General features: G+C 42.8%; 1 protein-coding gene across 4 annotated transcripts in view; it reads left to right on the top strand.

The window, feature by feature from the left end:
* The window catches only part of HADHB (hydroxyacyl-CoA dehydrogenase trifunctional multienzyme complex subunit beta), a 1343347-nt gene that overhangs the window by 643296 nt on the left and 672286 nt on the right, over positions 1-27765 (top strand). For all 4 annotated transcript variants that reach the window (XM_044061616.1, XM_044061615.1, XM_044061614.1 and 1 more), the window contains exon 10: positions 17524-17645. In XM_044061616.1, coding sequence (XP_043917551.1) covers positions 17524-17645 — 122 coding nt within the window. The remainder of the gene's footprint in view (positions 1-17523; positions 17646-27765) is intronic.

Genomic DNA, 27765 nt, shown 5'->3' with positions numbered 1-27765 from the left:
ACATGACAGGAAAATGCATTCAGGGCAAGTGGACCACAGACCAGATGCATCTTCACATCAATCAAAAAGAGATGTTGGCTGTTCAAAATAACCTAACAGCTTTCAAGGACCTTCTGCATCCAGGACAATTACTACTGAAGACAGACAACACCACAGTAATGTGGTACATAAGCAAGGGGGCACTCATTCTTATCCCCTATGCAGGCAAGCCATGACCTTGTGGAACACAGCTCTAACGTATCAAGTTCACCTGCAAGCACAATTCCTGCCAGGAAAGAAAAATACTCTGGCAGACATTCTAAGCGGAAGTATCATGGACCCTCACGAATGGAAGTTGAATCCACAAATCTTCAGCATGGTAACGGAAAAATGGGGATGCCCAGACATAGATCTTTTTGCCTCCCCACTGAATTGCCAACTACAAAAATTCTGCACAAGGACTTATCACAAACAAGCATGGAAAGTGGATGCTCTCCTGTTCAGCTGGAAAAACCTAAAAGTTTATGCCTTCCCGCCACTGCCTCTCCTTTCAAAGGTTACTCCTAAAAGCCAGACAAGAAAAAACACAGATGATACTGATTGCTCCAGACTGGCCACGCCAGCACTGGTACCCTATCTTAAGAAACTTGGCTCATGGACCACCATGGATTTTGCCTCAAATTCCACACCTTCTGACTCAACAAAACAGTCAGATCCTGCACGGACAGCTCAAAACCCTAAACCTAGCTGCATGGCAGATACATTAGCCAAACAGGCAACACCTCTCTCTAAAGCTGTTATGGATGTCATTTTGGAGGCCAGGAGGCCTAGCACCAGGAAAGCTTACTCAGAAAAATGGAAGAGATTCTGTGCCTGGAACCAGGCTCAAAACCTTGACCCTCTTGTTCCAAACATTCCTCAGATTTTACAATACTTAACTGAGATGCTGGACAGAGGCCTATCCTCATCAATTAAGATTCACGCCTCTGCCATTTCGGCACATTACAACACGGATCCTTTTTTATTCTCTCATCCCTTGCTAAAGCAGTACCTCAGAGGGGCAAAAAACATAAGACCGCCCCAGAGAGCACCAACACCGACTTGGGACCTCAATTTTTTTTTGGAAAAACTGACCCTGACACCTTTTGAGCCAGCCAATACAGCCGATCTAAAATTTTTATCATTGAAAACAACTTTGCTCCTGGCAGTAACTTCAGCACAAAGAGTCTCAGAGCTACAGGCTTTAATGGCAGTGGAACCTTTTTTAATTTTTCATCAGGACAGGGTTTCTTTAAGGACAAACCCTACCTTTATGCCAAAGGTGATATCTAGTGTGGTTCTCAACCAAACCATCCATTTGCCAACTTTTTATCCAAACCCCCAGAATAAAGGGGAGAAACTTCTGCATTATTTGGACATACACCGGCAGCTACGCTTTTACTTGGACAAAACAAAAGCTTTCAGGAAAACTGAGCAACTGTTTGCAGCATATGCTGCAGGATCACAGGGCAAGGCTATCTCAAAGCAGACTATATCCACATGGATAGGACACTGTATTCGTTACTGCTACACACAGCATGGAAAATCAGTCCCAAATATCATTAGGCCACATTCCACCAGGGCAACAGCCACTTCAACAGCCTTTCTCAGAGGGGTACCTATCAAGGAAATTTTGGAGGCTGCAACTTGGAGTTCAGTGCACACCTTTACCAAGCATTACCACCTGCCTCTTTACTCTAAATCCAGAGCAGGATTTGCCACTGCAGTTCTGCAGGGCCTCATAGCCAATCCTAACTCTTTATAGACCAGCCACCCAACCTTAGCTTTGGGATTCTACCCAAGTGTAATGACTGCAGCAGTGTAACACGATGAACATAGTACAGTTTTGTACCTACCATAAATGTAGATATTAGTGTTCACACTGCTGCAGTCCAGGTTACCCTCCCTCCATCCCCTCTGAACTAGCTGGACTTATCTATACCTTTCTATCCTATACAACCTTTGTGGTGTATTTGCTTTTAACTGAAGGTATTGTTTTTATTTTTATATGTATATTTTTTATTAGCAATATGTATTGCCTACCTATTGGGGGCACCTGACATCTGGGGCAAGAAAAACTGAAGAAAATGGCGTCGGATGCATCTTGTATACCCCTGGCGCACTGACGTCAGGGAAGAAGCGACAGCAACCAACGCCGGACCAAGACTTTGGAACTCTGGCTGACTGCGGGACCGCCTGATGGCAGGATAACCCAAGTGTAATGACTGCAGCAGTGTGAACACTCAAACATCTACATTTATGGTAGGTACAAAACTGTATTTTTCTCTCCCTTTGGCCTCATCTAATTTACCCACCTTGAGTTCTGAATCCCATTCCAGATCTCCTGTTTCACCGAACAGACTCCCCTGGAAATCTTGGACCTAAAGTTGACCACGTAGTTTCTCCAATTCTGTTGATAGCCTGACAACCCAAGCTCTCTTTCCTGGTGTGCCACATGTTTGCATCCCACAAAGCTTTCACTAGAAAAAGTTACTAGAGCAAATGGAGAAGATTTGTCCTTTGGGCACAGCAACAAGACATGGACCATTTTTCAGCACCAGTACCTAAAATTTTTGACTTCTGTTTTTAATGAAAGGGCCCTTCTATGGTTAAGGATCAGTTAGCTGCTATCTTCAATTTCCATATTGGAGTTGATAATTCAAAGTTGACTTCTTCACATCTTTGTTAGGTGTTTATAAAAGGAACCTTTCTACGCAAACCACTCTTCAAGAACCCTACCCCATCATGGAATCTAAACTTAACTCTGGGACCATTTGTACCAGCTACAAAATGTGAATTGCAATGTTTGACTTGGAAAACTATATTTCTGATAGCCATAACATCAGACAGAAGCGTTTCAGAACTTCAAGCTTTATCTTTTAAGCCTCCCTATTTAATTTTTCGTAAGGATAGGGTGTCCTTAAGAACCTGTCCTTCCTTTCTTCATAAGGTGGTGTCTGGCCCTAGTATTAATCAAACTGATTAACCTCCCTGTATTCTTCCTAAAATTTTCAAAGAAAAGTGAATACATTTTGCACTTATTAGAGGTTCATAGACTAATATGCTTCTGTGTACACGGATCAAAGAAATTAAGGAAGTCAGATCAATTATTTGTATCCTTTTCAAAACCAACCACCTTCAAAAAAATAGCCTTATCAAAATGGGTGAGAGATTGCATTCCCTTTGTCTATAGAAAGTAAGTTTGGTCTGGTCTTACAAAGGCCTGTAAGAGCCTATTCAACCTGGTCTGTGACAGCCTCATCAGCTTTTTTTATCCAGATCTTCTATGAAAGATATTTGTGCAACTTCAACTTGGGCTAATCCTCATACCTTTATTACTCATTACAAAGTAGATCTGGTCTCGAGGGGAAGAGTAGCCTTCAGCTCAACAGTACTCAAATATTCTTCCTTAGAGTCCACCTGGGATTCAGGTTGCTGGGGACCTTGTCCCATATGTTGAGAAATGAATGAAATTCTTCAACTTCCGTCCCTCCAGCCCTCTACCCTGTTTTCTTTTGACTTCTGGAAGATCATTATAGGAACCAGAGTTCCTTTGAGATCCAGATAGTGAATTTCCATATTAAAGCTAACATTTCTTACACCATACAATAAGAAGCTGTGAACAAGATCTGGAGAATGAAGGGGACTATGGCATTATGGGTAAGGGAGGAGCTTGAGAGTTTATAGTATCCACGAGCTGTGAAACAGCATTTGAGGTGGATCCGAGGTAGAGTCCGATCCCGTATGTTGAGGAAGAATGAAAATGGACAACACAGATGGAGCGTTATGGTGAGTACATTATCTTTTTTTCTCTACGCACTTTCTTACATTAGTGTTTCTTAAAATGGCTCCTTACTTAGACAGCCTGTTCTTCATTTCTACCTTAGATTTTTTTTTTTGCAGGTTTATCATTTCATCTGATTAGCTACTTAAAGCTTCTTCTATTTTTCCAACCTTTGGTTCTTTCAGTTGATATGTTCCTTCCATGTTTTATTTTAATCATCTCTGCATACATTGATTTATTTCTTTAAATTACTAAAAGCCATCACTTGTACCAAAGTTGAAACTTGAACGGCTTTTTTGTGGCACAGCTGTAGGATTCTTCCTTTACAAAGATTTTCTGGTTGATTTTTCTCTGTGGTTCTCCTAGTTTCTTACTTGGTAGAATTCAGGCAATGTTAATTATTAACAAGCACCTTAATTTTACCCAAACCGACAATTTCAGAGGCCTTTTCTGTCAATTGCTGTTTTCACATTGGGCGAACCTGTTGATCATGTGCATCAATCTTAGAAGTCCCTTGAGAAAAGTGCTTGTTGACGTGAAATATGTTTATCCTCTTGACTTTTCTAAATTGTACCTGAATTTGGATGTTTGCCCCACTTTTATGTTTGGCTTTGCCCCTCATTTTTAAGTAAAGAATTTCAAAAGTTTGGAATGTGTTCTGGAAATTCTGCCATTTTAATGGATGAAGTTCCCACATATCTCTCAACCTCTTAGTGCAAAAAAATCTGGACAAAGCCAGTAATAATGGTGGTATAAAGACTAAAAAATAGGGACAGATTTTAAATATTGGCCTTATAAACTTAGAAAGGTGCTTGACTAACAGTTTTTGCATTTTTCTGAAGGATATGAAGTCTGAAATTCCAATATCTGTCATTATTTAGTGACTTCAATAATTTATGATTTGCCAGAAAAACAGAAATTGTAAGAGGAACAGATCAAAATTAGGATGTGAAAATCTGGACAGTTGAGAACTATGAGTTGCCATTATCCTCCTGTTTTCATCTATTCCGTGAAAACTTTTTCTAGCAGTAATGTGTCTCATTGTTTTTTTTTTCCCTCCAGTCTTGTATAATGTATGTAATATCTCTCTCTGCTGGTTTGTGGTATATAAGGCAAAACAACATCAGTTTTGTATTGCAAATTTTGTTATGTTTTTAAGCTATAGAAATATAGGATTTTTTGACACAGAATAATTTATTGTCCTGTGTTTTGGTGTATATATTTTCAGATTGCAAACCTTTTATTACAAATATATTCATAAAGAGTTGTACTGTGTATGGTTATATTTCATTTGCTTGTGGGCCACATCTCCTAATAGGTACTCATTTCTTCAGGGAGTTTGTGTGAGCTGTCACTGTAACAGTTATTTATGTTCTTGCAAATTAAGTGCAACAGCCTTAGGATGAAAGTGGGAGTTCAGCAGTTAAGGGCAACGTTATGATTAGATTACGGTTTGGGTTGGAGTTTGTGATTTTGAGTTTGGAAATGAACAGGAGTTGTAAAGTTAGGGAGAGCGAGATTTGGGATTAGGGTTGTGGAGTGATTATTAAGATTAGGTTTAGGGAGCAGTTGGGTGGTTTAGCTTTAAGGAAGTGGGGCTGTGAATTAAGATTGTGGAGCAAAGATGAGTTTTGATTAGGGAGTGAGGATTGAAATTAGAGTCGGGCAGCAAGTAGCATTTTTAAGGTTAGCGTTAGGGCTCTGGGCAGGTTTATGAATGTCGTAAGATCAAGTTAGTGCATTGTTGGACTAAGCCACAAGTTAATTGCATGTAAACATCTTGGGGAATCCACTGCTTTTTTTCCCTCTCCTGTGCAGTGTATTTTTGTTAAATTATTCTTTGTATTCCTGCTTAGAACTAAGCATTGCTGCATCAACCACATTTTCTCTCTCCTTGCCTCCCCCAGACTCTGGTACTTTCTCTGCCAACTGAAAAGAACTCCTGTACTTTAAATCCCAGTTCAAAGCATGCCGTAAGCAAAACCAATGCCACGTCATGTATGCACAATGCATTCAAATCAACTTTCAGCATATAATTCTAACTTTGTGCTGAAGCCATACATCATTTAAGCATGTACTTGGCCGCCTTACCTTTTTACTTTCTTAATTTCTTCTCATTCTCTCTTCTTTGCTTATTCTGTTCTTTGGTAACACAATTACTGTCTTTACAGACGTAAGACTGTGTACATATGACTGTACCTATATTTTGTAGCCATACAATGTTAAACTTTTATCTGTGTCTTGGGTATTGTTTTTACCTATATATCTGTAATTTGTGTACAGATGCTATTTCAACTTTTATGTTAGGACTTTAGTACCTCTGACTTCATGCTCAATCCTCAGACCAAACCTAAAAGGATCCTTTCTGCTATTCCTCAGTCTAGGTATTCTAGCTCACAGCCTTCATAGACTTACCAGCAGGATCTTCTTAAACTGGCTGAAGATTTGCTTATGTAGACCAATTTGTTTCACAGGCTTGTATGGTAATTCTGATTCAGAGGACATCTTTGCCTCCGCTTCACCACCTGAGGACTTAACCTTTGGGGAAGTACCCCATAAAATGAGGGAGTATTTCCATTGGGAAGCTCAGGATTACCTTGCATGTAAAAGGAGGCCTAGAGAATTTCACCATTCTTCCAGTGTTGGAAGTAGTTGATATTTTAGACTTATCCCTGCAGCCTGGCTCCCAACTCTTAGCTCCTAGAAAGTCAGACTATTTCTGTAGACTCCTGGATTCCCAGAAACACCTTTTTAGGAATTCTACTGCTAATCCTGAAGTGGTAACTCTGGGTCCTAAGGGAGCTAAAAGCAGCACTTCCAGAAACCCATTGCCTAATGATAAAGAATGGAGAACCCTGGATCGTTTTGACACAGAAGTTTATACTTCAGCCACTCTAGATATGAAAGCTTTTCATTTGTCTGTTTCATATGGTTAAGTACCAGGAAACTCTGCTGGACCATATGAAAGAGAAACTGGAGTGCATGGGAAAACAGAGCTCTCTATATAATGGCTGGACATCAGCAACTCTTTATCTCAAATTGCAAAGCATTCTTTGCATTGTGGCTATGATACTGTAGAAGCATGCATCAAGCAGGGCATGCGTCTCTGGTAGTTGTCCATAGGCATGCTTAGGTAAGGGAATAATCACTTCCAGACCATGTTAATTCTGTGATTCTAGATCCCCTCTAGACACATTCTTTTTGTTTGGACCCAAAGCGGAGGCTGTTTTCAACAAACCGGGGGAGAAAGCTAAATCTATGCAGACTGCCAAGGACTTTCTACAAGTTCAGCCACTTGGGTTTAGTAGAAACTATACCACTTAAGTCCTGGTCCTTTCCTCCCTTCACAGCAATGGCAACTAGGGAAAAGGCTGTGAAGAGTAGACCACAGAGGCAACAGAAAAGATTGCAGCCAGGGTCTACTTCCAGGCCTAGTGGACCCTGGCCCCAGGGGCCCAGCTGGGAGCAATCATGATTCACCCAGTCCCTTCCCTGTCCCTCAAGTCCCCCACCTTAGTCACATCCTCATTCCTTTGCCAAACCTAACTATTCCTTCAAAGCTAGTAGGAGAGGTAGCTCTCTTTCACAATGAATGGCTCAAGATTAACCCAAGACCAATGGGTGCTGTGCATCATCAGATCAGGCTACAAACTTTTTTGCTTCCCTCCAAAAGCCTGAGGCATTCCTGCAAGTCCACCCAACCAACTAAAAGAAGCTGTGAAGTAGGTAGGTGTACTTTTACAGCAAGGCTCCATGGAAGTACCCTCGCAGGAGAAGGTGGTACTATATTACTCGAGACTCTCTCGTGTTCCAGGAAAAGAGGGAACTTGGGAGGCCCATATAGGATTTGTCAAAACTAACATTTCTTCTGTTCCCACATTTTAGAGTGCTTGCTTTACAAAACCATCTAACTATGCTTATTCAAAGAGCCTACTATGGTCACTTTGGATCTAAGAAATGCTTACCTTCTCATTCCCATTGCAAGATCTTATAGGAAGCATCAATGTTTCGCAGGGTGGCAATCTGTATAAATTCTGTGCTCTGTCTTTAGCTTTTCTGCTGTGCCCAGAGTATTTACCAGATGCCTGTTTCTAGCATTTCCATACTGCATGACCAAAAGCATTCAGATCTACCCTTACTTAGATGACTGTCTGCTCCAAGGAGACTCTGTGAAGGAGCTTCTCTCTGCCCTACAACAAACTATGACCATTCTCTACCCTTTAGCTTATACCCTGAACCTAAAGAAATCCAATCTCTTTCCCCATCCAGAAAGCTAGTTTTTCTGGGGGACTTGCTGGGCACAGACCTGCAAAGTGCTTTCCTCCCCACAGAAAAAGATCTCCTTCCTAGTGAGCTACTTCAACTCTCTTCTTCCTCTTAGTTCATTTGCAGCACAGGAGGTTTACAGACTTCTGGGATACACTACCTCCTGTATCTTGATTCCACTAGCCAGGCTTCACATGAGGAAATCTCAGTGATACTTGGAAGATGTTTGGAATAAGCACAATCAATCCTTCAGTCAAAAAATTCTGCTCCTTCCCCTGTCTAAAAGGATTTTCAGTGGTGGATCTCTGCTTGCAGCCAGAACATAGGGGTACCTTGCAGAATTCCTAACCCAAATCAGATTCTGACCACAGATGCCTCATACTTGGCTTGGGGAGCACACTCCCAACGACCTCGAAACTCAAGGAAAATGGGAACAAAATTTTCTGAAAACACACATAAATGTAAAGGAAATTATGTTCTTTGTGTTTCAGTGTTGTAGTCATCACATCTGGGTTATCTGCCTGTAGGTAGCCCTCAGCTGGCCTGAATACCAGAGTCTTCAGATTTCTGCGTCGGATGCGGTCTCCTCTTCAATGGCATCAGGTCGTCAGGGGTATAAAACATGCAGCCGACGTCATTACATCAGTCTTTCTTGCCGTGCAGTGCCCAAAGCAGAAGCATTTAGCAAGTGCTGGTTCCTGTAGGGCATTTTAGCTTTCAAGGAAGTCTGGAATCCAGGAAGTTTACTGATAGATAACACCACAGTGATGTGGTGGATAAGCAGGGGGAGTACACATTCTTATCTGTACTGCGTTGTCATGTCCTTATGTGATGCACAGGACTTAGGCCTTCTCCTTCTAGCCCAATTCCTGCCAGGTGGGGGGGAACTCTTGAACATCACCTCAGCAAGTCAGAAGTGAACCCTCATGATTAAACCCTGTACAAGTGTATTCAGCCTCATCTGCCTAACTTTGGGTGTGCCACAAATAGTTTTGGTTTGAAGCAAAAATATCTATCAGCTACAAAAATTATACACACTGGCCATAACATCCACAGGCCTGGTGGACAGATACCTTCTTTCCATGGACAAGTCTTTATGTATTTCCTTCCATACCTCTCATCCTCTGGGGAATTACTGAAAATCAGAGAGGAAAGGCCAAGGGTGATGCTGGTTGCACAGTTTTACCTGAGGCAACATTAGTTTCCTTTTCTACACAGCCTGAGCAGGTGAAAACCATGGTTGCGTCCTCTACAGGTGGATCTTCTGACACAAAACAGGGGTTCCATCATACACCCCAACTTCAGCACCTTGAGACTGACTGCATGGTTAAACCAGTAACCCTTCCAGGAAACCTAATACCAGTTTGGTGCCAGCAGCAAAGCATCTAGATCAACCATGCGCTTGCTTATCTTTCTTATTTATTCATATTTGGTCTCTTACTTTTATATTGCATTCCCTCCAGTACAGCTCTTTTGCGTGTGTACTTTTAATTCCCAGTGGGTGTGACTTGAGCCTTTAGAAAATGAAGTTATCGCCTTGCAAGTCTAACAGATACCCATTGACAGAGGTCCGATATTAGTAAAGGTGTTTGCCATCATGTATGGTTTAAGATAAAATATTCTGACAACTTGTATGTAGCACGGTTTTGGAGTTATAATGCAAATATGAACATTTAACACACCTAGAGGTGCAGTAGGAGATAACTGCAGAAACACTTGGAGGCACATTCTGCTGTAATGAGTTAAAATTCACTTTTCACCCATTTCCAACTCTCTACCATGCAGCCTCCTTTTTTCTTACAACTCCTTATGAGACCATTTAAGGGTGTTTATCCACCTGAGGCCTTCTAAAAGAGTTTCATCTTCTCCTTGGGATCTCAGTTTCTTGCTGGAGAAGCTTAATCTACTTCCATTAAAGCCTGCTGACTTTGAGTTTCTCTTTGTGAACACAGCCTTGTTTAGTGGTCATCACCTTAGCTAGACTGGTTTCAATACTCGAAGCACTCATGTACACCTTTCATCATTTTTCACTAGGACAGAGTTTTTCTCAGGACCAGTCCTCCTTTCATGCCTACAATGGTTTCTGAATTTACTCTTAATCAGACCATTCACCTCCCTGCTTTCTTTTCCTCAAAGTAGGGGTGAACGTATGCTTCATTCACTTGATGTTCACAGGCAACTCGTAGTATCTGGACAGAAGCAAGGCAGTTAGAAAATTCAACCAATTTTGTGACCGTCACTAGTAACATGCTGGGATATCCTATCCACAAAATGTTTTCCAAGTGGATTTCAAACTGCATTGCCTTTTGTTGCATGTGTCATGGAAAGCACATCCCGCCACATGTCTTCCCCGACTGTGCGCCAAAATTAAAAAGCGGCCTGAGATAGCCCATTCCCAAACCCTCATGACCCCTTTGCAGAGGAGCGAAGATGGTGCCTCCTTGCTTGTTGATGTTACCAGACTACAGACATGTCAGTCTGAATTGCAATAGTCCCCAAGGGAAGAGCATCTTGAAATATCTGTAAAGCTAATAGGACTGCTGTTATATGTTGAAGAATGAAAATGGACAACACAGATGCCTAGTTATGGTGAGTACTTGACATTTAATTCCATTAGAGCCACTGTGAACATGAGTGGTTTTCTTAGTGGGGTTCCCACCAGGGAAATTTTAGACACTAACACTTGGTCCTCTGCCCACACCTTTATCAAACACTATTATATTAGTCTTTTCCAAATCTAGGGCTGGATTTGCTTCTGAAGACCTGCAGCTCAATCTAGCTTATGTTTAACTTGCCTCCTTTTTTCTTCCAGCCTCCCACCTTCTCAGGTTTGTGAATCCTGTATTAGTGCAGTAGTGAAAAACACCATGAACATAGTACATTTGGGTCTGCTTACCATAAATGTAGATGCTTGAGTGTCTTCACTATTGCAGTAATCTTCCTCCTCCTATTCTCTTACTCATGTCTTCAGGTTTGAGTGGACACCCCATTTCCCTATTTCTTTCCAGTGCCCCCCATTAGGTCTTTAGGGTCCCTTCCCTTGCACACTGAGAACCTTTTGGGTGCCTTGTGCTCTGGGCCTGGAGCTAAACCTGTGAGGGACTCTTCCTGTTTGCAAGTGCAAGACCTGTAAGATGGCACAGATAGACGTTGTGACACCAGGTGCAGGGCATTGCTATACCAGGAGGAGGAAGTTGACTCACTGGTACTCAGGCTGGCTAAGGGCTATTACAGCAAGGAAGACCCATATGGTTATTACTGCAACAGTGCAGACGCTCGAGCATACATATTTATGCTAAGTAGACACAACTGTACTTTCTCCTTGTTATGACCCCACATCAAGAAGTTTCTCATGCGTCTTTGTCCTTTAACAATTCTCCAGTACAACCCATTCATCAGGTCTCCTCCTGGCATGCAATTTTTCAAGTTAACCATAGTTTCTCTAGTTCATCAGTAGGCCAGGAAGCTTTTGTACATTTCTAGGGTGGTCAACATTCTTGCATCTCCAAAGTCTTCCACTATAAACATTTGTAAATGAAAACAGAAATATTTTTCTTTTAGGCTACCCAGCAGGGTTTGGACCCATTCACTGTCCCTATTCCCACAGTACCTTTTCTTTTTCAGCATCTTTGGTGCTGTTTCTGTAATGCAAAGGTTAATTTAGCAGCCATTTTCAGTTTTCTCCAGTGTTTCAACTCTTCCTCCTCCTTGGTAACAGATCATTTGCAAGAGCTTTTTAAGAGGCACCTTTCTTCGCAGACTTCCCTTAATGAAACTTGTTCCACAGTGGGGTCTTGATTTTATTTTCCACAAACTTCTTGGTCATCCAAACCAACCAGTACAACTGGCCTAATGTTCAATACTTGGAAAATGCTATTTTTTGTTGCCAGATAAATTTCTAAGTTACAGTCAGTCTCCTGTTGTGTTCTCCCTAACTTGATATCTCATAAGTATGTTTCCTTATAACTTCCGAATATAATGTTAACCAGTCTTTCAGTTTGCTTGTTTTTTTTCTCCACGGTACTTAAAACAAGAAAGAATATATTTAATTAGAAATTCTATCAAAACACAGTAAAAACAATTAAATTTTAAAATACAGGTCAGAAACTAGCAGCCCTTAAAACATTGTGGAAAAATGCAGAAGTACAGAATTTAATTGAAAGGGGATTTCAACAGTCCTGTTTCTTGAACTGGATTCAGGGAAGATGGACTCGATAAAATAGCATGATCTGCACTTGTATAGCAGCCCTTTCATTTTATCTTGAAAGTATGATCCTGTTTCATATGTCCAGTCTGATTGCTGTGTACTGAGACACTTGTCTGATCCAGTCCCAGCCATCAGGTAGTGCTCTTAGCCTCATATTCCTTCAAATTTTTCTTCTATAACCTCTCCGTGCCTTTAATCCCGGATAGCATTACCACCTGTCCCACTTTGCGAGGGACAGTCTCTCTTTGGGCAGTTGTGTCCTGCAAAATAATTGTAAAAATGGCAAATGTCCTGAGATTTTAGGACAGAATTATTTCCTATATTTTAAGTAATAGTTGCATAAAAGTTATGTATCTGAAACACCTATATGTTATAAGAAACAGAATAAGCAACTAAAATGCTACAAGAATAAGCTTTTATTTAGGCAAAAAAGTGAAGTTCTGTCCTTTTGTACTGGCCGTGGGTGTTTCGGCTTGCAAAATTGACTTTTCTACCAGAAATGTCCCACTTTGGGCATTTGAAAAGATGGAAACCCTACTCCCGGATCTCATTTGCCTTCATAATGAATGAATGATCTTAACACTACAGCTAAGTGGTCCATCTCTGTTGTATTTGTTAGTGGCAATATTTTTGAAGAGAAAATGTCCTATTTCAATTTTAAGTTTTATCTTGTTTCTAGATTATTTGAGTTTAGCCTCCATTTCTCTGTGACTCTTGGGCAGTTGGCCTAGTGGCTGTTTGTCATTTTAGTTAATATAGAAAATATAATTCTGTACAATATTAATTAATTTTACCAGCTGATAGTGTTGTGAAACAGCCAGTCCACCCCCCCATGATATTAGTTTGACATTATATTTGTATTTACTTTCTTGTAGTGTTACTGCAAATAATGAACAAGATATTCAAAAGTGTTCAGAATGTGGACACAAAATCCTGTCCCTAGACACCCATGATTTTGTGTAGTGTTCCTGGAGCCAGAGCATCTAAATGACGACACTAAATTTGTAAGGACATTGGGCCCATGTCTTTAGCAGACAGAAAATAAATTGATATCAAAAGGACTTCTACCCCCCGACTGTCAACCCACCAGTGGAGACAAATCTGAGAAGAGGAAAGGAAAATTTAATGGGAAACAAAGGAGAAGAAGCTAGAAGAACCCTGACTCTTGTCAGATCCTAAGGTACCGAGGTAAGAGCCCTCCCTTGCTTCAGACTCCTACACTCAAGCCTCTCTGCCCACCCCCATCAAAGACTATTATAAGAGCCACTTCTCCCATCAGCTCCTCCAGCTAGCATTTTTCAGAAAGAGAGCTGTTGTGCTTTGTCCTCCAGACTATCCACTGTTGCATCCCTTGAATTAGTACACTTTTTTCACAACACTAAAGCAGATTTGGGAGCCTGTGATGAAGGGCCTTTTTGAAGATGCAAATGGAGTTTATCATGCTATACTTTTGTTTTCAGGGTGGATCAGATTAGTCCAGCTTCTCTTGGCTCCTTCCATAATTCCAGTCTCAGGACCAGTGATTTCTGAGATAACTTGCCAACCAGAGCCTGTCTGTTCAGCACTTACAAGGTATTGTTACCTCTGTGTTGACTCTTGCACATCCAACACACACACTACAAGGAGACCCTCTGATTCAGGTAGGTCTTGGAACCGGCTGCTCAATACCAGGTCTTCAGCAACATACTTTGACAACTCATTTGGTACTATTCTCTATGTTGGAGTCTTTGGCCATGGTGCGGTCAGCACTGGTCTCCATTTCAGCCTGTATTGGTATTTGGTGTCAAGACTTCATTCTTCAGCCCTCTCCACCTCTACTTTGGTGGGGACTGGGATTGCGTCAGGTCACTGATGACAAATTTGGATCTTCCTTGGGGAGAGGATAATAGCCTCCCCTCACAGGCAATTGACTAGTGCCAACTTCACCCTGCAGTACCCTTAAGTTGGCTTTTCAGTCTCTCTCATTCACGTAGAATAGAAGTCATAAGTGTAGACGCCTCTCCTCTACTATTCATCTCAATTGAGTCGATGGCCTTAAATTTGAAACTGTGGTTAGGGTTTTCAATGCAGTGTCTAGCTACACTTATGTTAGAGAAATTGAAACTTTTGTGGTAGCTTAGACTCAATGCATGCTTTCCCACCGGGCTTGAATGAAATGACTTCTATTGTATGTGTGCTAAAATTAAAGAGCCTCAAGAGAGAGTAGCTGTACATAACGTTATTTTTGTTGGATGGTTAAATAGATGCTCATTAGCCCTAGGAAGGTTATAATTGCTAAGTTACACCCACCTTTTATAGGTTAAAAGAAACGTTAAACACAGTTTTTATGAAAAGATTACTTCCACGGGTCCCTGAACATTAGCTATAAGTAAAGTGAACTAGCTACGATTTTAATTAATACTATTTAATTTACTACATGTTCCATTACAAGACGGCAGAACTTTGTTTTTTTATAAAACTAAGGCACTCATTTTACCTAATAACTTAACAAAAACAAAGTGTTTGACTTCAATATTTTAGGATTATACCTTTAAATTATGTGACTGCGCTTAATTGTATTAACAAGTATGAGTCACTAGGATAGTACTTAAACTTGTTTTTTCTTTCTGAGCACTATTGTCTGAAGAAGTTAGGAGAAGTGTTTCCTAACGAAAAGCGCTTTACACTTTGTGACTTGGATTCTGTGCAGCCAGATCGTTTTTAACTTTTTATTGCTAGGCAGTTACCAGAGTGTGCACCGGACTACTGATTGTTGTAAGCTTGTTTTTATTCAGCTATTGTACCGTGTTGGACTTTGCAGTGTACGCTCGCCTTGTCTTGTACCTATTAGTTTTTGGACGTTTTTAGTAAACATGTACGACATGTGTTTAAGGCCTAGGTTCCTCTTCGTGAGTTACTTTTCTGGCCTTTCCAGCTGTTGCATGTGTCTAGTGAGGTACATGCCAAATGGGGCATTGTACTCTGGCCTAATGAGGGAAGAGTAGAGAGAGATGATGACCTCTTTCTTCCTGGATGCAAAACTCTTGGTAATGAGATGTGCCACATAGACTTTCTGACCACAGTGGCAATGTGGTGGTCGAAGGAGAGGTTGCTGTCAACCTGTGTCCCCAGAACTCTTATAATGCCTTCTGTGTTCATTGGGCTCCCATCAATGTGGTAATTAGTGGGAACTGAGTTTTTCCCAAAGGGAATGACTATGCATTTTTTGGTATTAAGCTTAAAACCATTGTTTCGACACCAATCATTGGTCTCAGTGAGGCCTTTCTGTAGGATTTCAACATCACTTGGGGAGTTAATAATGGCTCCAAGCTTGCAGTCGTCTGCAAACTTGGTCAGCCAGAGTCCCTCCATGTTGGCCTGGACTTCTGAGAAGTAGATGCCAAACAGGAGAAGACCCTGGACTGATCCTGTGGGACTCCACTCGTGACTGGTCGGCAGTCTGACTTGGAGTCTGCTACTTTCACACTGTGGGTTCTATCTGTGAGCCAGTTTGCAACCCACCTAGTGATATAGGGGTTGATGCCTAGTTTGGTGAGTTTATCAAGAATTCCTGCATGGGGAATAGTATCAGAGGCCTTGGCCAGATTGAGGTAGGCTGTATGAACTGCATTGCCGTCATCCACAGCTCTTGTGACTGACTTTAAGAAATCAACCAGGTTGAGCAGGCATGGTCTACCTTTCACAAATCCATATTGTGTGGGATCTAGAGTTTGGCGATTCCCTATATCCTTCTTAATTAGGTCAATGATGATGCGTTCCATGGCCTTGCATGTTAGACTCGTCAGGCTAATGGGGTGGTGATTCCCATAGTCTGTAGTTGCTTCCCCCTTTATGGAGAGGGATGACTGTAGCAGTATGCCATTCGGTAGGGACAGAGCTTGAGGTGAGACTGTGATTGAACAGGGCACACAGATGTGGTGCCAGTTCACTTTGTAGCTCATGTAGAACACATCCAGGGATATTGTTGGGTCCCATGGAAGCTGTTTTCTTGGCCTTGGACAATGCAGCTTTAACCTGTGCTGCAGTAATGCTGGGTGCCTGGGATTCCTGTGGTATTGTGATTGGTCCTTTAGTGGGGGAGAGAGGAGTAAAGTTGGCACTGAATCTGTTAGCCAGTATGTTGGCAATATCTGTTGGCTCACTTAGGCTGAAGTAATAAACTGTGGCCTTCCTTTAACCCCCCACCGAGTATTACTTAAAGTTGTGCACCTTGACTCCTCCTCGCACATTTGTATGAGGAGCCCGTCCAGTGTGACTGCTAATCCAGACCATCTTCTAGAAGTGCTGCATCCATAGTCTCCACATTCCCTATACTAGCATGTGGTGAAGTGTCTTATTCATTTGACCTTGTTCAACAAGCGAGTGAGTTTGGGATTTTAAAGGAAGACCCCACCCATGATGGTTGTATTTGGAGACACTGCTTCAAAGATATTCCAAGTTGATTTTAAGAAAAGAATTCTTCATTGTTTATCAAATTACACTTCTAATGTAGTAGTTGTAACTAACCCCCTATTCCTTAACTGACACTAGTACATTGTGGAATAATGCTTTGTTCTTGTATTCTTGTAAGCGTTTGGCTTACAAGGGCTGTTGGGCATTTGGAGCTTATTCTGAGTGTTCATTAAGTAGGCAGTAAAAAATTGTAACAAACTTTACACTACCCTTAGTTTGAACTGATATACCATAAAGTATTTTATTTTTTAAATTTCAGTCAAATAACACTTCTGGTTCAGAACATGGTCACTATCTAGCTTCATTGATAGCAGTGCAATGTCATTTTCTCTTTTTTTTTTCTGCAGTGATTTGTGGTGTCTTGTAGTTTAGCATTACATTTTTATTTGAATTTCATCCACACTTTAGGTATATATGGTCATTTAGAGAAAATTCAAGTCTTTATACTAATAGATCTTATCTGAAAGCTTGTCATAGGAGCAAGTTTTAAGTAGTGAGTTTGTCAGGTGTGTGTTTCTTGGGAGAAGTGCTACAACATTTCCTAGTGTTTCCAGTCCCTTAAACACTGCAAGTTTAGCCTTGATGATGATCAGCTTTGTTGCACCCCCCATGTCCTTTTTAAGTTAAAGTAGAATACAAGAAAAATTATTCTGGTTAAAAAAAATTCCATATTTGGAACAATTTCAGTCTTATTTAGTTTTTTGTTATTTTATGGTGATCATGTCATTATTAAAACTTTTGACTTTATGTAACTCCTTGGATAATGACTTGAACAAGTTTTGTTTACCTTTTACAGGCAAAGAAACTGTCACTAAAGATAATGGAATTAGGCCCAGTTCTTTGGACCAGATGGCAAAACTGAAACCAGCTTTTATTAAACCACATGGCACAGTCACTGCTGCAAATTCTTCTTTCTTGGTATGATTTCATGCTTGTTTAATGAAATAATGCTCAGCAGTCTACCACTGATGGCACTGTTTAGCATTCTTTGTATTCAGTTTGTGGTATCTTTTGACTTACTGGGATGTGTATGTGTAAAACAGTTGAAGACCCATTTTCTGAGGAATGAGACATCTGAGTCTTGTATGACTTAATGTGTGTTAGTGTAGTCATCTGTTTGTAGGGTTACTGTTACAGCTCCAAAATAAGGATATCTCATGATCCAATGTCTTTGACTGGCTTTAACCTGTGGGTAATTAGATCCGAGACAGCCATATCCTTCAGTCTTCTGACTTGCCAGGCTCTGCCTCCCTTACCTACAATCCCTTGCTCCTTAACTGACTTCTGGTACTTGATTTAGCTCCGCATCAGCTTATCCTTTGATATATAGGTTTTTCTTTGTAGTCTTTTGGTCTTTAGTGCTGTTCCCTTACCTTAGTTAGCATAGTTGATAGTTTTACTGTAAATAGATAGATGGGTAGTTAGAGTGTGCGTGTGTGCGTGTGTGTGTGTTTTACCGGGGCTTTCCTGCCCTTTGTCTTTTTTTTTGTTCTGCCTTTTTCTTAGGGCTTAGTCTTAGAGTAGTGTAGGTGCCATTTCTTCTGACCTTTTCTTCATAATTTTTGTAGTGAGGTTAGGGTAGAATGGATAAAGGTTTCAAAAAATGCCACCGGTGGGCACAAACTACCCTCCAAGGATGCACACGGTAAATGGGTATTATTAGGGGGCTGCCCATTTGGACTTCTGCTTTATTTGTGAAGTGTTCTGGTCAAGAGCACTCAATGAGTGATGGGCGAAGCTGGTCCTTTAGTTCCTTCTGCAAACCCATCATCTTCTTCCTTTGCTCTAAGAGTCTGGTCCGACGAGCATCTCCTGCTTGGGACTCTAAGCCCTCCAAGGGGGATTGGAAGAGGTCCTCCTTGGTTTGTATTCCTGGTCCACCTCCTTTGGGCCTATTGGACCCAAAGGTCCCCCAACTTTTGGATGCTCCAGCTGTCTTGGCACTGGTGTTAGCTATGACCCCTCAGAGCTGATTGCCCTTGTTGCTGACTACAAGCATGGCTGTGGCACCGGTTCCAAGTTTTCCTAGCCCCTTCTTGGTCAAAGGGGCTCCATTGGATTGGGTAGCTTCTTCCTTCTCCCCATCCACTACACCAGAGCTGTCACTGGAATACTGCCCCCCCCCTTCCAGGTCTCCCAACTCTGATCTGGCAGACTGGCTCCTCATCTTCTAAATGAGCCTCCAAGTTCCTGTCAGTGGCTTCATCTGCCCTGTCATCAATGTTGGTGGGCAGTTTCAAAGCTTCTCACTTTGAGCAGCTGATGAGGTCCTTTTTTTTACAGACCTTGATGCAATTAGATCTTATCCCTTCAGTTCTGGGACCTGTTTCCAGAACCATGGCTCCATCTGTCTGGTTTCCTCCCTGTGCCCATGTGGATCTGAGGTCATTGGGTCTGGCTGCATTCCCATCCATGGTGTCTGAGCTGATGGCTTGGCTGTCCTTGCCTCCGGCTCCCTTCTTGGTCTAGTTGACTCCCGACTGCTTTGGAGCAGATTAGACCTTGAAGCTATGACATTGAGGCTGGTGTTTTCTGGTCAGTGTTGGCAGTCTCAGCTTCAGGTTCATCACTCAAACTCAGAGCTTAGGCATTCAACAGCGCTTCTCCAGTCTCAATGTCCGAGTGAGATGTAGCTCTAGCTCCCCCAGACTCGTGTGTTTTGCATATCTTTGGGTAGTGGTACCATCTCTTCAGGAGGCCAGCATCTACTTCTGTATTTGACATCGTGGAGGGGATGTTCTCCCTAAGGAGATGGGTCAGGTGTCCCAGCTAGTGTTCCATCCCTTTTCTCTTCTGGACCTGCAACAGTTGTCAGTCTGCTGTTGGACAGTCTATGCCAGTTGGTCTGCAGTCCACTCCAGTGGCGGAGCTTTGTGCCTCGTCCCCCTCTCCTACAGTGTCACCAGAGTGGGAAGTTGCAGGTAAGAGGAGGTGTAAGAGAAAGCACTTTGACTCCCCATAGGAGGACTCCATCGAGGTCAGTATCCTGTCTCCATGGGATGACCCATTTTTTTGCAATCTGAGCTTCTTTGCTAATGCAGGGGTTGGACCACTGAAGCTCCGTCTACAGAGAAGTCAGTATTTTTGGAGGCCTTGGGTGTGGTCCCTTCCATGGCTTGGGTTGTTCCCTTTCCTGATGCACTTGTAGACTTAGTGTCTCAAAGGACATGGAAGGAACCCAACACGGTGGACCCTATTCCTAAGAAGCCTGATAAAATTCTTGCTCCTCACCCTAAGGGACTAGACATGAATACGATTTTGGTGGCTGCGGCCACGAAAAAGGAAATCTCTGTGGAGATTTCCTTGATCCATCCCCCAAATAGAGTATCTCTGGCTTTGGACCTTTTAGGGAAGTGATCATATGCCTCAGCCACATTCGCTTTGAGGGCTGTTATTTATCATACCAGACTAGACTCCAATGTGATCTGGTGTCTGAAGTGTCAGGGAATGTTAAGACATAGCAGACTCTGGAGATTCAAAAGATGCTGGAGAGTCATTTGTCGACCCTGCTGTTGATCACCATCATTTCTATCAGACCTATTTCCAATGCAGCCAATGGAGCATCCCGAGTAGCTGGTTGTGGCACTGCCATGTTTTGTCAAGCTTGGATGCGATTTATGTAACTTTGCGGATTGCTTCAAAGCATCCTTTATTAGTGTGAAAGAAGGGAAGATGCTATCTGCCATAGAAGTGCATTTTGCTACCCCTCAGTTAACCTTTTCAAGGAATCAGAAGGGCGGCAAACCTTTTTTCTTTCTTTCATGTTCATCGTGTTTCACTGTTGCAGTCATTACTCTTGGGTTATCCTGCTGGCAGGCTACCCGCATTCGGCCAGAATTCCAAAGTCTAGGTCCGGCGTCTGTTGCGGTTGCCTTTTCCCTGATGTCAGTGCGCCAGGGGGTGTAAAAGATGCAGCCAACACCATTTTCCCCAGTCTTTCTTGCCGTGCGGTGCTCAAAGCAAAAGCAGTTCGCAAGTGCCGGTCGGCAGACTCCTGAGATTTTCACAGACGAATTTCAGATCCGAAGTCTTCATTAAAGCTAAGTACCCTGTTGGGGAGACTTTTTTTTTTTCTTGCTCCAGACCGATGTCAGAAAAAGTTAACAATTGTATTTCTTGTGGGAAGCAAATACCTCATAAGGTTTTCATTCTTATTGTATTCCTTGCCTAGACCCTGTTCATAACATTGCTAGCTGTCGGTTTTGTGCTAGATTCAACCAACGCACTATTAAGCGTCTGTTTGATTTTGCTTATCATTACTTTGGCCGAAAATTCAATTACATAATGCCGTCGGAACAGCCGACGACCGACGTTTCTAAAAAACGCAAGGAAAAAGAGAAGGACAGGCATCCGAGATCCAAAACTGACGACGAGGCTTCCACTAAGCCAGTCGCCGGTTCTCAGTGAGGCGCTTTCGCAGCCCCTGATGCCCGCTAGCTCAGAGCCACAGGCCGCTGACTCCCACGTGGAGCCAGCTAGGCCTCTGGATACTCCGAGTATTGGACACTCAGAAATCCATTCCCTCAGATGGGTCCAGAGCCGCTGAGCAGGCATCGGCTTCTGAGGGTATTTTCAGACCTGCACAGCTTTATGTAAAGCCTACTTCAGCTTCAAAAGCAAAGACTAAAGCAGCTTTAAAGACAAAGAAACAAGTACAGCATTCTCCAGGGCAGACTTCCATGCCTAAGAAACAGATGCTCAAAATGGCCGAAGACCTTATTACCTTGATCAGGGGTTCCCATCCCCCTCCTGACAAGAGGCCTAGGCAAGAGACAGACTATGACCCTTCAGATCAGGTTTCCATTTCCACTGACTCCTCTTCTGTACAGGAATACTCTCTTCCTCCCTATGAGGATTCTGATGCTGAAGAATCCATTCCTTCAGCCTCTCCTCCTGAGGATTATTCTTTTGGGGAAACCCTGCATACCATGAGGGAGCACTTCCATTGGGAGAGCCAAGATTACTCAGAATCAAAGAAAAGGCTTGGAGATTTGCTTTTACTTCCTCAGCACAGGCCTCTTGCTATTCCCCCCGTGCTAGACATTGTAGATTATGTATTTTCAGAGTCCGGCCTTTCTCCAGACTCCTTACCTCCAGCTCCTGTTAAACCAGACAGACACTACAGGGTTCCAGATTCACATAAATTTCTTTATAAAAACCCTGCTGCTGACCCAGAAACTATTTCTCAGGGTCCCAAGGGGGTTAAGGCCGCTACTGCAAAAAACCCTATCCCTTCTGACAGGGATTCAAAGGCATTAGACGGATGGGGGGAAAAGGTTTACACGTCTGCTACTTTGGCTGTGAGGGCTTTAAATTGTCAATTTCATATGATTAAATATCAGCAATACTTAATGTCATTGTTAAAACAGAAAATGTTGGCTAATTCTGATTGTGCAGAGAATAAGGAAATGCAGGATTTATTGCATGTAACTGAACAAGTGGGAAAGCATACATTGCAATGTGGTTTTGATTCACTGGAGGCCTCCTGCAGGGCCGCAGTTACGGGTTCTGTCATTAGGAGGCATGCTTGGTTAAAGGAACAAAATCTGCCTGATCATGTTAAAGCAAAATTATTAGATGCTCCATTACAGCATGATGCTTTATTTGGTGTTAAAGCAGAGGAGGTTTTGAAGAAAATGGAGGACAAAGTAAAATCTATGCAAACAGTAAAGGATTTCTTACAGGTTCAGCCACCAAGATTTAGCAGGAACTGGCCTACAAAGAATTGGTCCTTTCCAGTGTCGGACAGGCCACAAAGAGGCAGATACAGACGTCCCAGAGGCAGATCCCAGTCCCAGGGCTCATACAGGCCTAAACAGTGGGGAGCTTCTACCTCCAAAAGTGGGAAAGACAAAGCACAGCCATACAGGAAACAGTCCCAATGACTTGCCTCTACCAGCACCAAGCACTTATCTTCTTGCAGCCCCCTTAGGGGGAAAACTAGCACTTTTCTCTCAAAATTGGCACATGATCACCCAGGACAAATGGGTATTGAATATAGTGTCCCAGGGCTACAGATTCCACTTTCACACCCTGCCAAAGGCGAAAGGTATTTCAAACCTGCCACACAATCAATGGGCAGAGGCACAAAAACAAGTTTCGTCCCTTATGAACATGAGGGCCATTCAGCAAGTACCAAAACAAGAGCAGGGACAAGGATTTTACTCATGACTTTTCTTGGTACCCAGAAAGGACAAAACCTGGAGACCAATACTGGACCGGTCTATTCTAAACACATTTCTGGATGTTCCAAAATTCAGAATGTTAACTCTGCAGCAGCTTCTGCCCATGCTGGGCAAGAGGGCTTGGCTTCTAACGTTGGACCTAAAAGAGGCATACCTGCATATCCCAATCAGACAATCTTGCAGAAGATACCTCAGATTCATAGCTGGCTCAATGCACTACCAATTCTCGGCACTGCCCTTTGGCTTATCTACTGCGCCCAGGGTCTTCACAAAATGTCTGGCACCAGTAATTGCATTTTACAGACAGATGAATTCAGATGCATCCTTACTTGGACGACTGCCTTATACAAGCAGAGAACAAGGACACTCTACTAAAGCATCTGGCGTTCGTAAAAAGATTATTAATTTGCCTAGGGTACACAGTAAACGAAAAGAAATCAAAACTAGTACCCTCTCAAGAGATAATATTCCTGGGTGCAAGCTTAAATACAACTGCCCAGATGGGCTTATCTCACGCCAGACAAACAAAGGCAACTAACTTCTTACTTCAAAATGTTGGCAACAAAGACCCAGTTATCTGCAAAAAAATTCTGCAGGCTTTGGGCTTCATGGCATCCTGCATTCTGCTAATTCCATATGCCAGACTACATATGAGGAAACTTCAATGGTACCTAAAAAGTGTCTGGACTCAACATTGTCAAAGCCTGGAAGCATTCATTGCCCTCATTACTTGCCTGCAACAGGAGTTTTGATGGTGGGCACATGCCTGTCACCTCAACAAGGGACAGCCATTCACTCTACCCACAGCCATGCAGTCAATAACAACAGATGCATCAGATTATGCCTGGGAAGCACACATGGCAGGAAAATGTATTCAGGGCACATGGTCCACAAGCCAAATGCATCTACATATCAATCAAAAAGAGATGCTAGCTGTTCAGAATGCCCTGACAGCTTTCAAGGATCTACTCCATCCAGGGCAACTACTGATGAGGACGGACAATACTACAGTCATGTGGTACATAAACAAGCAGGGAGGCACACATTCCTACCCCCTCTGCAGACAAGCCATGACTTTGTGGGACACAGCATTGACTTATCAAGTACACCTGCAAGCACGATTCCTGCCAGGAAAGAACAATACTTTGGCAGACGAGCTAAGCAGAAACCTCACGGATCCCCACGAGTGGAAACTGGATCCACAAGTCTTCAGCATGATAAAGGAATGGGGATGCCCAGACATAGATCTATTTACCTCCCCTCACAACTGCCAACTACAGAAATTCTGCACAAGGACCTATCACAAGCAAGTGTGGAAAGTGGATGCTCTGTCATTCAGCTGGAAAAGTCTAACAGTATATGCCTTTCCTCCTCTCCTCCTCAAGGTGTTCCTAAAGGTCAGACAAGAGAAGCCAAGAATGATTCTGATTGCCCCAGACTGGCCACGCCAGCACTGGTACCCAATCCTAAAAAGTTTGTCTCAAGGCCCAGCCTTGGACATTGCCTCTAATTCCTCACTTACTGACCCAGCGAAACAATCAGATTCTGCACAGCCAACTCAGGACCCTAAATCTGACAGCATGGCGGATAATGTAACCATTCAAAACACAACTCTCTGTAAAGCAGTGATGGATGTTATTTTGGAGGCCAGGAGGCCCAGTACCAGAAAATCTTATGCAGAAAAATGGAAAAGATTCTGTGCTTGGAACCACAAGGAATTGTCACATCTGTACCAACAATCCCTCAGATTTTACAATACCTAACTGAGATGCTGGACAAAGGCCTATCCTTTTCATCAATTAAAATTCATGCCTCTGCCATTTCAGCTCATTACAATACGGAACTTTTTTCCCTGCCTTTGATAAGGCTTTACCTCAGAGCGGCCAAAAACATAAGACCTCCAAGGAGGGCCCCAATACCTGCATGGGACCTCAATTATGTCTTGGAAAAACTCACACTGCCACCCTTTGAGCCAGCCAGTACAGCTGATATAAAGTTTTTATCTTGGAAAACAGCTCTGCTCCTAGCAATAACCTTTTCAAGATGAGTTTCAGAGAGCTAAGCACTCATGGCTGTGGAACCTTTCATCATTTTCCATCCAGACAGTTTCTCTAAGGACGAACCTGACCTTTATGCCTAAGGTAGTGTCCAGTGTGGTCCTTAACCAAACAATTCATTTTGCCTACCTTTTATCCAAACCCACAGAATAAGGGTGAGAGACTTCTGCATTCTTTGAACATACGCAGACAACTACGCTTCTACTTGGACAGAACTAAATCTTTCAGAAAAACTGAGCAACTTTTAGTGGCATATGCTGCAGGATCTCAAGGAAAGCCCATCTCAAAACAGACCATTTCAAAATGGATAGGCCACTGCATTCGTTTCTGCTACTCACAACATGGCAGATCAGTGCCCAAGGGCATTAGGCCTCATTCTACCAGTTCAGCAGCCTTTCTCAGAGGAGTACTAACCAAAGACATTTTAGAGGCTGCAATGTGGAGTTCAGTGCACACTTTTACAAAGCACTACCATTTACCTCTCTACTCTAAATCCAGAGCAGGCTTCGCCACTGCAGTTCTGCAGGGCCTTATAGCCTCTCCTAATCCTATTTAGGCCCAGCCACCCAACCTCAGCTTTGGGATTCAACCCAAGAGTAATGACTGCAACAGTGAAACACGATGAACATAGTACAGTTGTGTACCTACCATAAATGTAGATGTTCGAGTGTATTCACTGTTGCAGTCCAGGTTACCCACCCACCATTCCCCTTTTCTTTGCTGGGAATTACCTATACTTCTCTATCTTATACAACCTATATGGTATATTTGCTTGTAGATGAAGGAAATGTTTATTTTACTGCATGCATAATTATTGGCATATTTTTTAAGCCTACCATTTTGGGGGCACCTGACATCTGGGGCAAGAAAAACTGAAGAAAATGGCGTCTGCTGCATCTTTTATACCCCTGGTGCACTGATGTCAGGGAAGAGGCGACAGCAACCGATGCCAGACCTAGACTTTGGAATTCTGGCAGACTGCGGGTAGCCTGCCAGCAGGATAACCCAAGAGTAATGACTGCAACAGTGAATACACTCGAACATCTACATTTATGGTAGGTGCACAACTGTACTTTTCTTTTCTTTCTTTCTTTTTTTTAGAAAGTTGCAGCAGTCTTTCCAGGATGCTTTTTTAGAGGGTTTCTCTCAAGGCCGGGGTGGAGGGGGACTATAATGGACCCCTCCCACATGGCAGGGGCAGTCCATACGATCGAGCTTCCATTTATCCTTCGCCAGCAGGCCCCTTCAGCATCCCTGAAGTGTAACCAAACTATCCTGCTCTGTAGGCAGTCGGGGGGGGAGGTCACCTGGCTCTTCCCCCAGAAGCTTGGGAAGCCATCACCTCAGATGCATGGGTATTCAAAGTTATATCCAGAGGCTCTACTGTCCCTTTTTTAGAAATTTCAAGGTTACATTACAAATATCTCCCAGGTGTTCCATCCCATCAGAGACTGTAAACAGCATTAGAGATTCTGAAGCTGCTTGCAAATCAAGTCATCCAGGAGGTCCCACCAGACTAACGACAGTCCAGGGCCTACTTAAGGTTCTTTTTTGTACCAAATAAGAACAGGGACCTCAAGCCTAGTCAGAATTTAGGCAAGTTAAATCCCTTTCTAAAACAGACCAAATTCCAGATGGTCACGGTGCAGTTCATCCTACCTGTTCTGAGGAAGGATGGTTGGATGTGCTAGATAGGCCTCAAGGATGCCTACCATCATATCAAGATGGAGACGCATTCCAGGAGGTTTCTGTGTTTCTGGTTGGGACCCAATCGCTACCAATTAAGGGCCTTGCCATTTGGTGTCTCCACCTTTCCTGGGTGTTCACTAAATGCATGGCAGTGGTCGAAGCCTGGCTCTGGCTGCAGGGTTTCCAGGTTTTCCCATACCTGAGCATCACTTGTCATGGCCAGGGACACCTTACTCCATTTAGCCGATCGCTTCTTGATTACTGTCAGTTACCAAAAGCTGAGCTTACAGCCAGTTCAGACATTAGAGTTTATAGGTTTCTAGTTGGATACTGTCAGTAAAATTGCTAGGCTCCTGAGCTCCAGAGTAATAAGTCTTCAGCCTTAGGCAGTGCCAGTGTTTGCACTTTCAAAGCCTCCACCTCATGCAGTCTTGAAACTCCTAGGCCACATGGCAGCTTCAATAAGTTTGATGTTCTTCGTGTTTCACTGTTGCAGTCCATTACCTGTGGGGATTTCCCTGCTGTGGTAGCCCTCAGCCGTCTTGAATACCAGAATCAATGTTTTTGTGCGCCGGCTGCCATCAGGGCATCAGTGCTATAAAGCAAGGCAGCTGACGTCATTACATCAGTCTTTCTTGCCGTGGAGCCCGTAGCAAAAGCTTTTTGCACAAGTGCCGGTCAGTTGCTACCAGAAGTTGAATTTCAGCAGACAACGTCTAAAGCGAAGTACCCCATTGGGGGGGGCCCTTTTTTCTTGCTCTAACCAATGTCTGAAAAAGTTAACGATAGTCTCGCCTGTGGAAAGCAGATCCCACATTGAGGCTTTCATTCTTACTGCATCACTTATTTAGGCCTAGACCACAGCGTCCCTCGTTGCTGTTTCTGTGCCTTCTTTAATGCGAAAACCATTCGCCGTAGAGCTCTTTTTGTAGACAATTATTTTTGTGTTCCGTCTTCAAATTTCGATATGGCATCTTTCAGCCAACAATTTGTGGATATTCTGAAAAAAAAAATGTAGCGATGATAGAGACAGGTCACACAAGGCTAAGCCTTTCGACAATGTTACCACTAAGCAAGTCGTCAGTTCTCCGGAATTCAGTGAGGCCC

Source organism: Protopterus annectens, chromosome 2.part0 (assembly GCF_019279795.1).
Source record: "Protopterus annectens isolate FY-2018-M chromosome 2.part0, PAN1.0, whole genome shotgun sequence".
NCBI lineage: Eukaryota > Metazoa > Chordata > Ceratodontiformes > Protopteridae > Protopterus > Protopterus annectens.
This window is presented reverse-complemented; position numbering and strand designations above follow the sequence as displayed.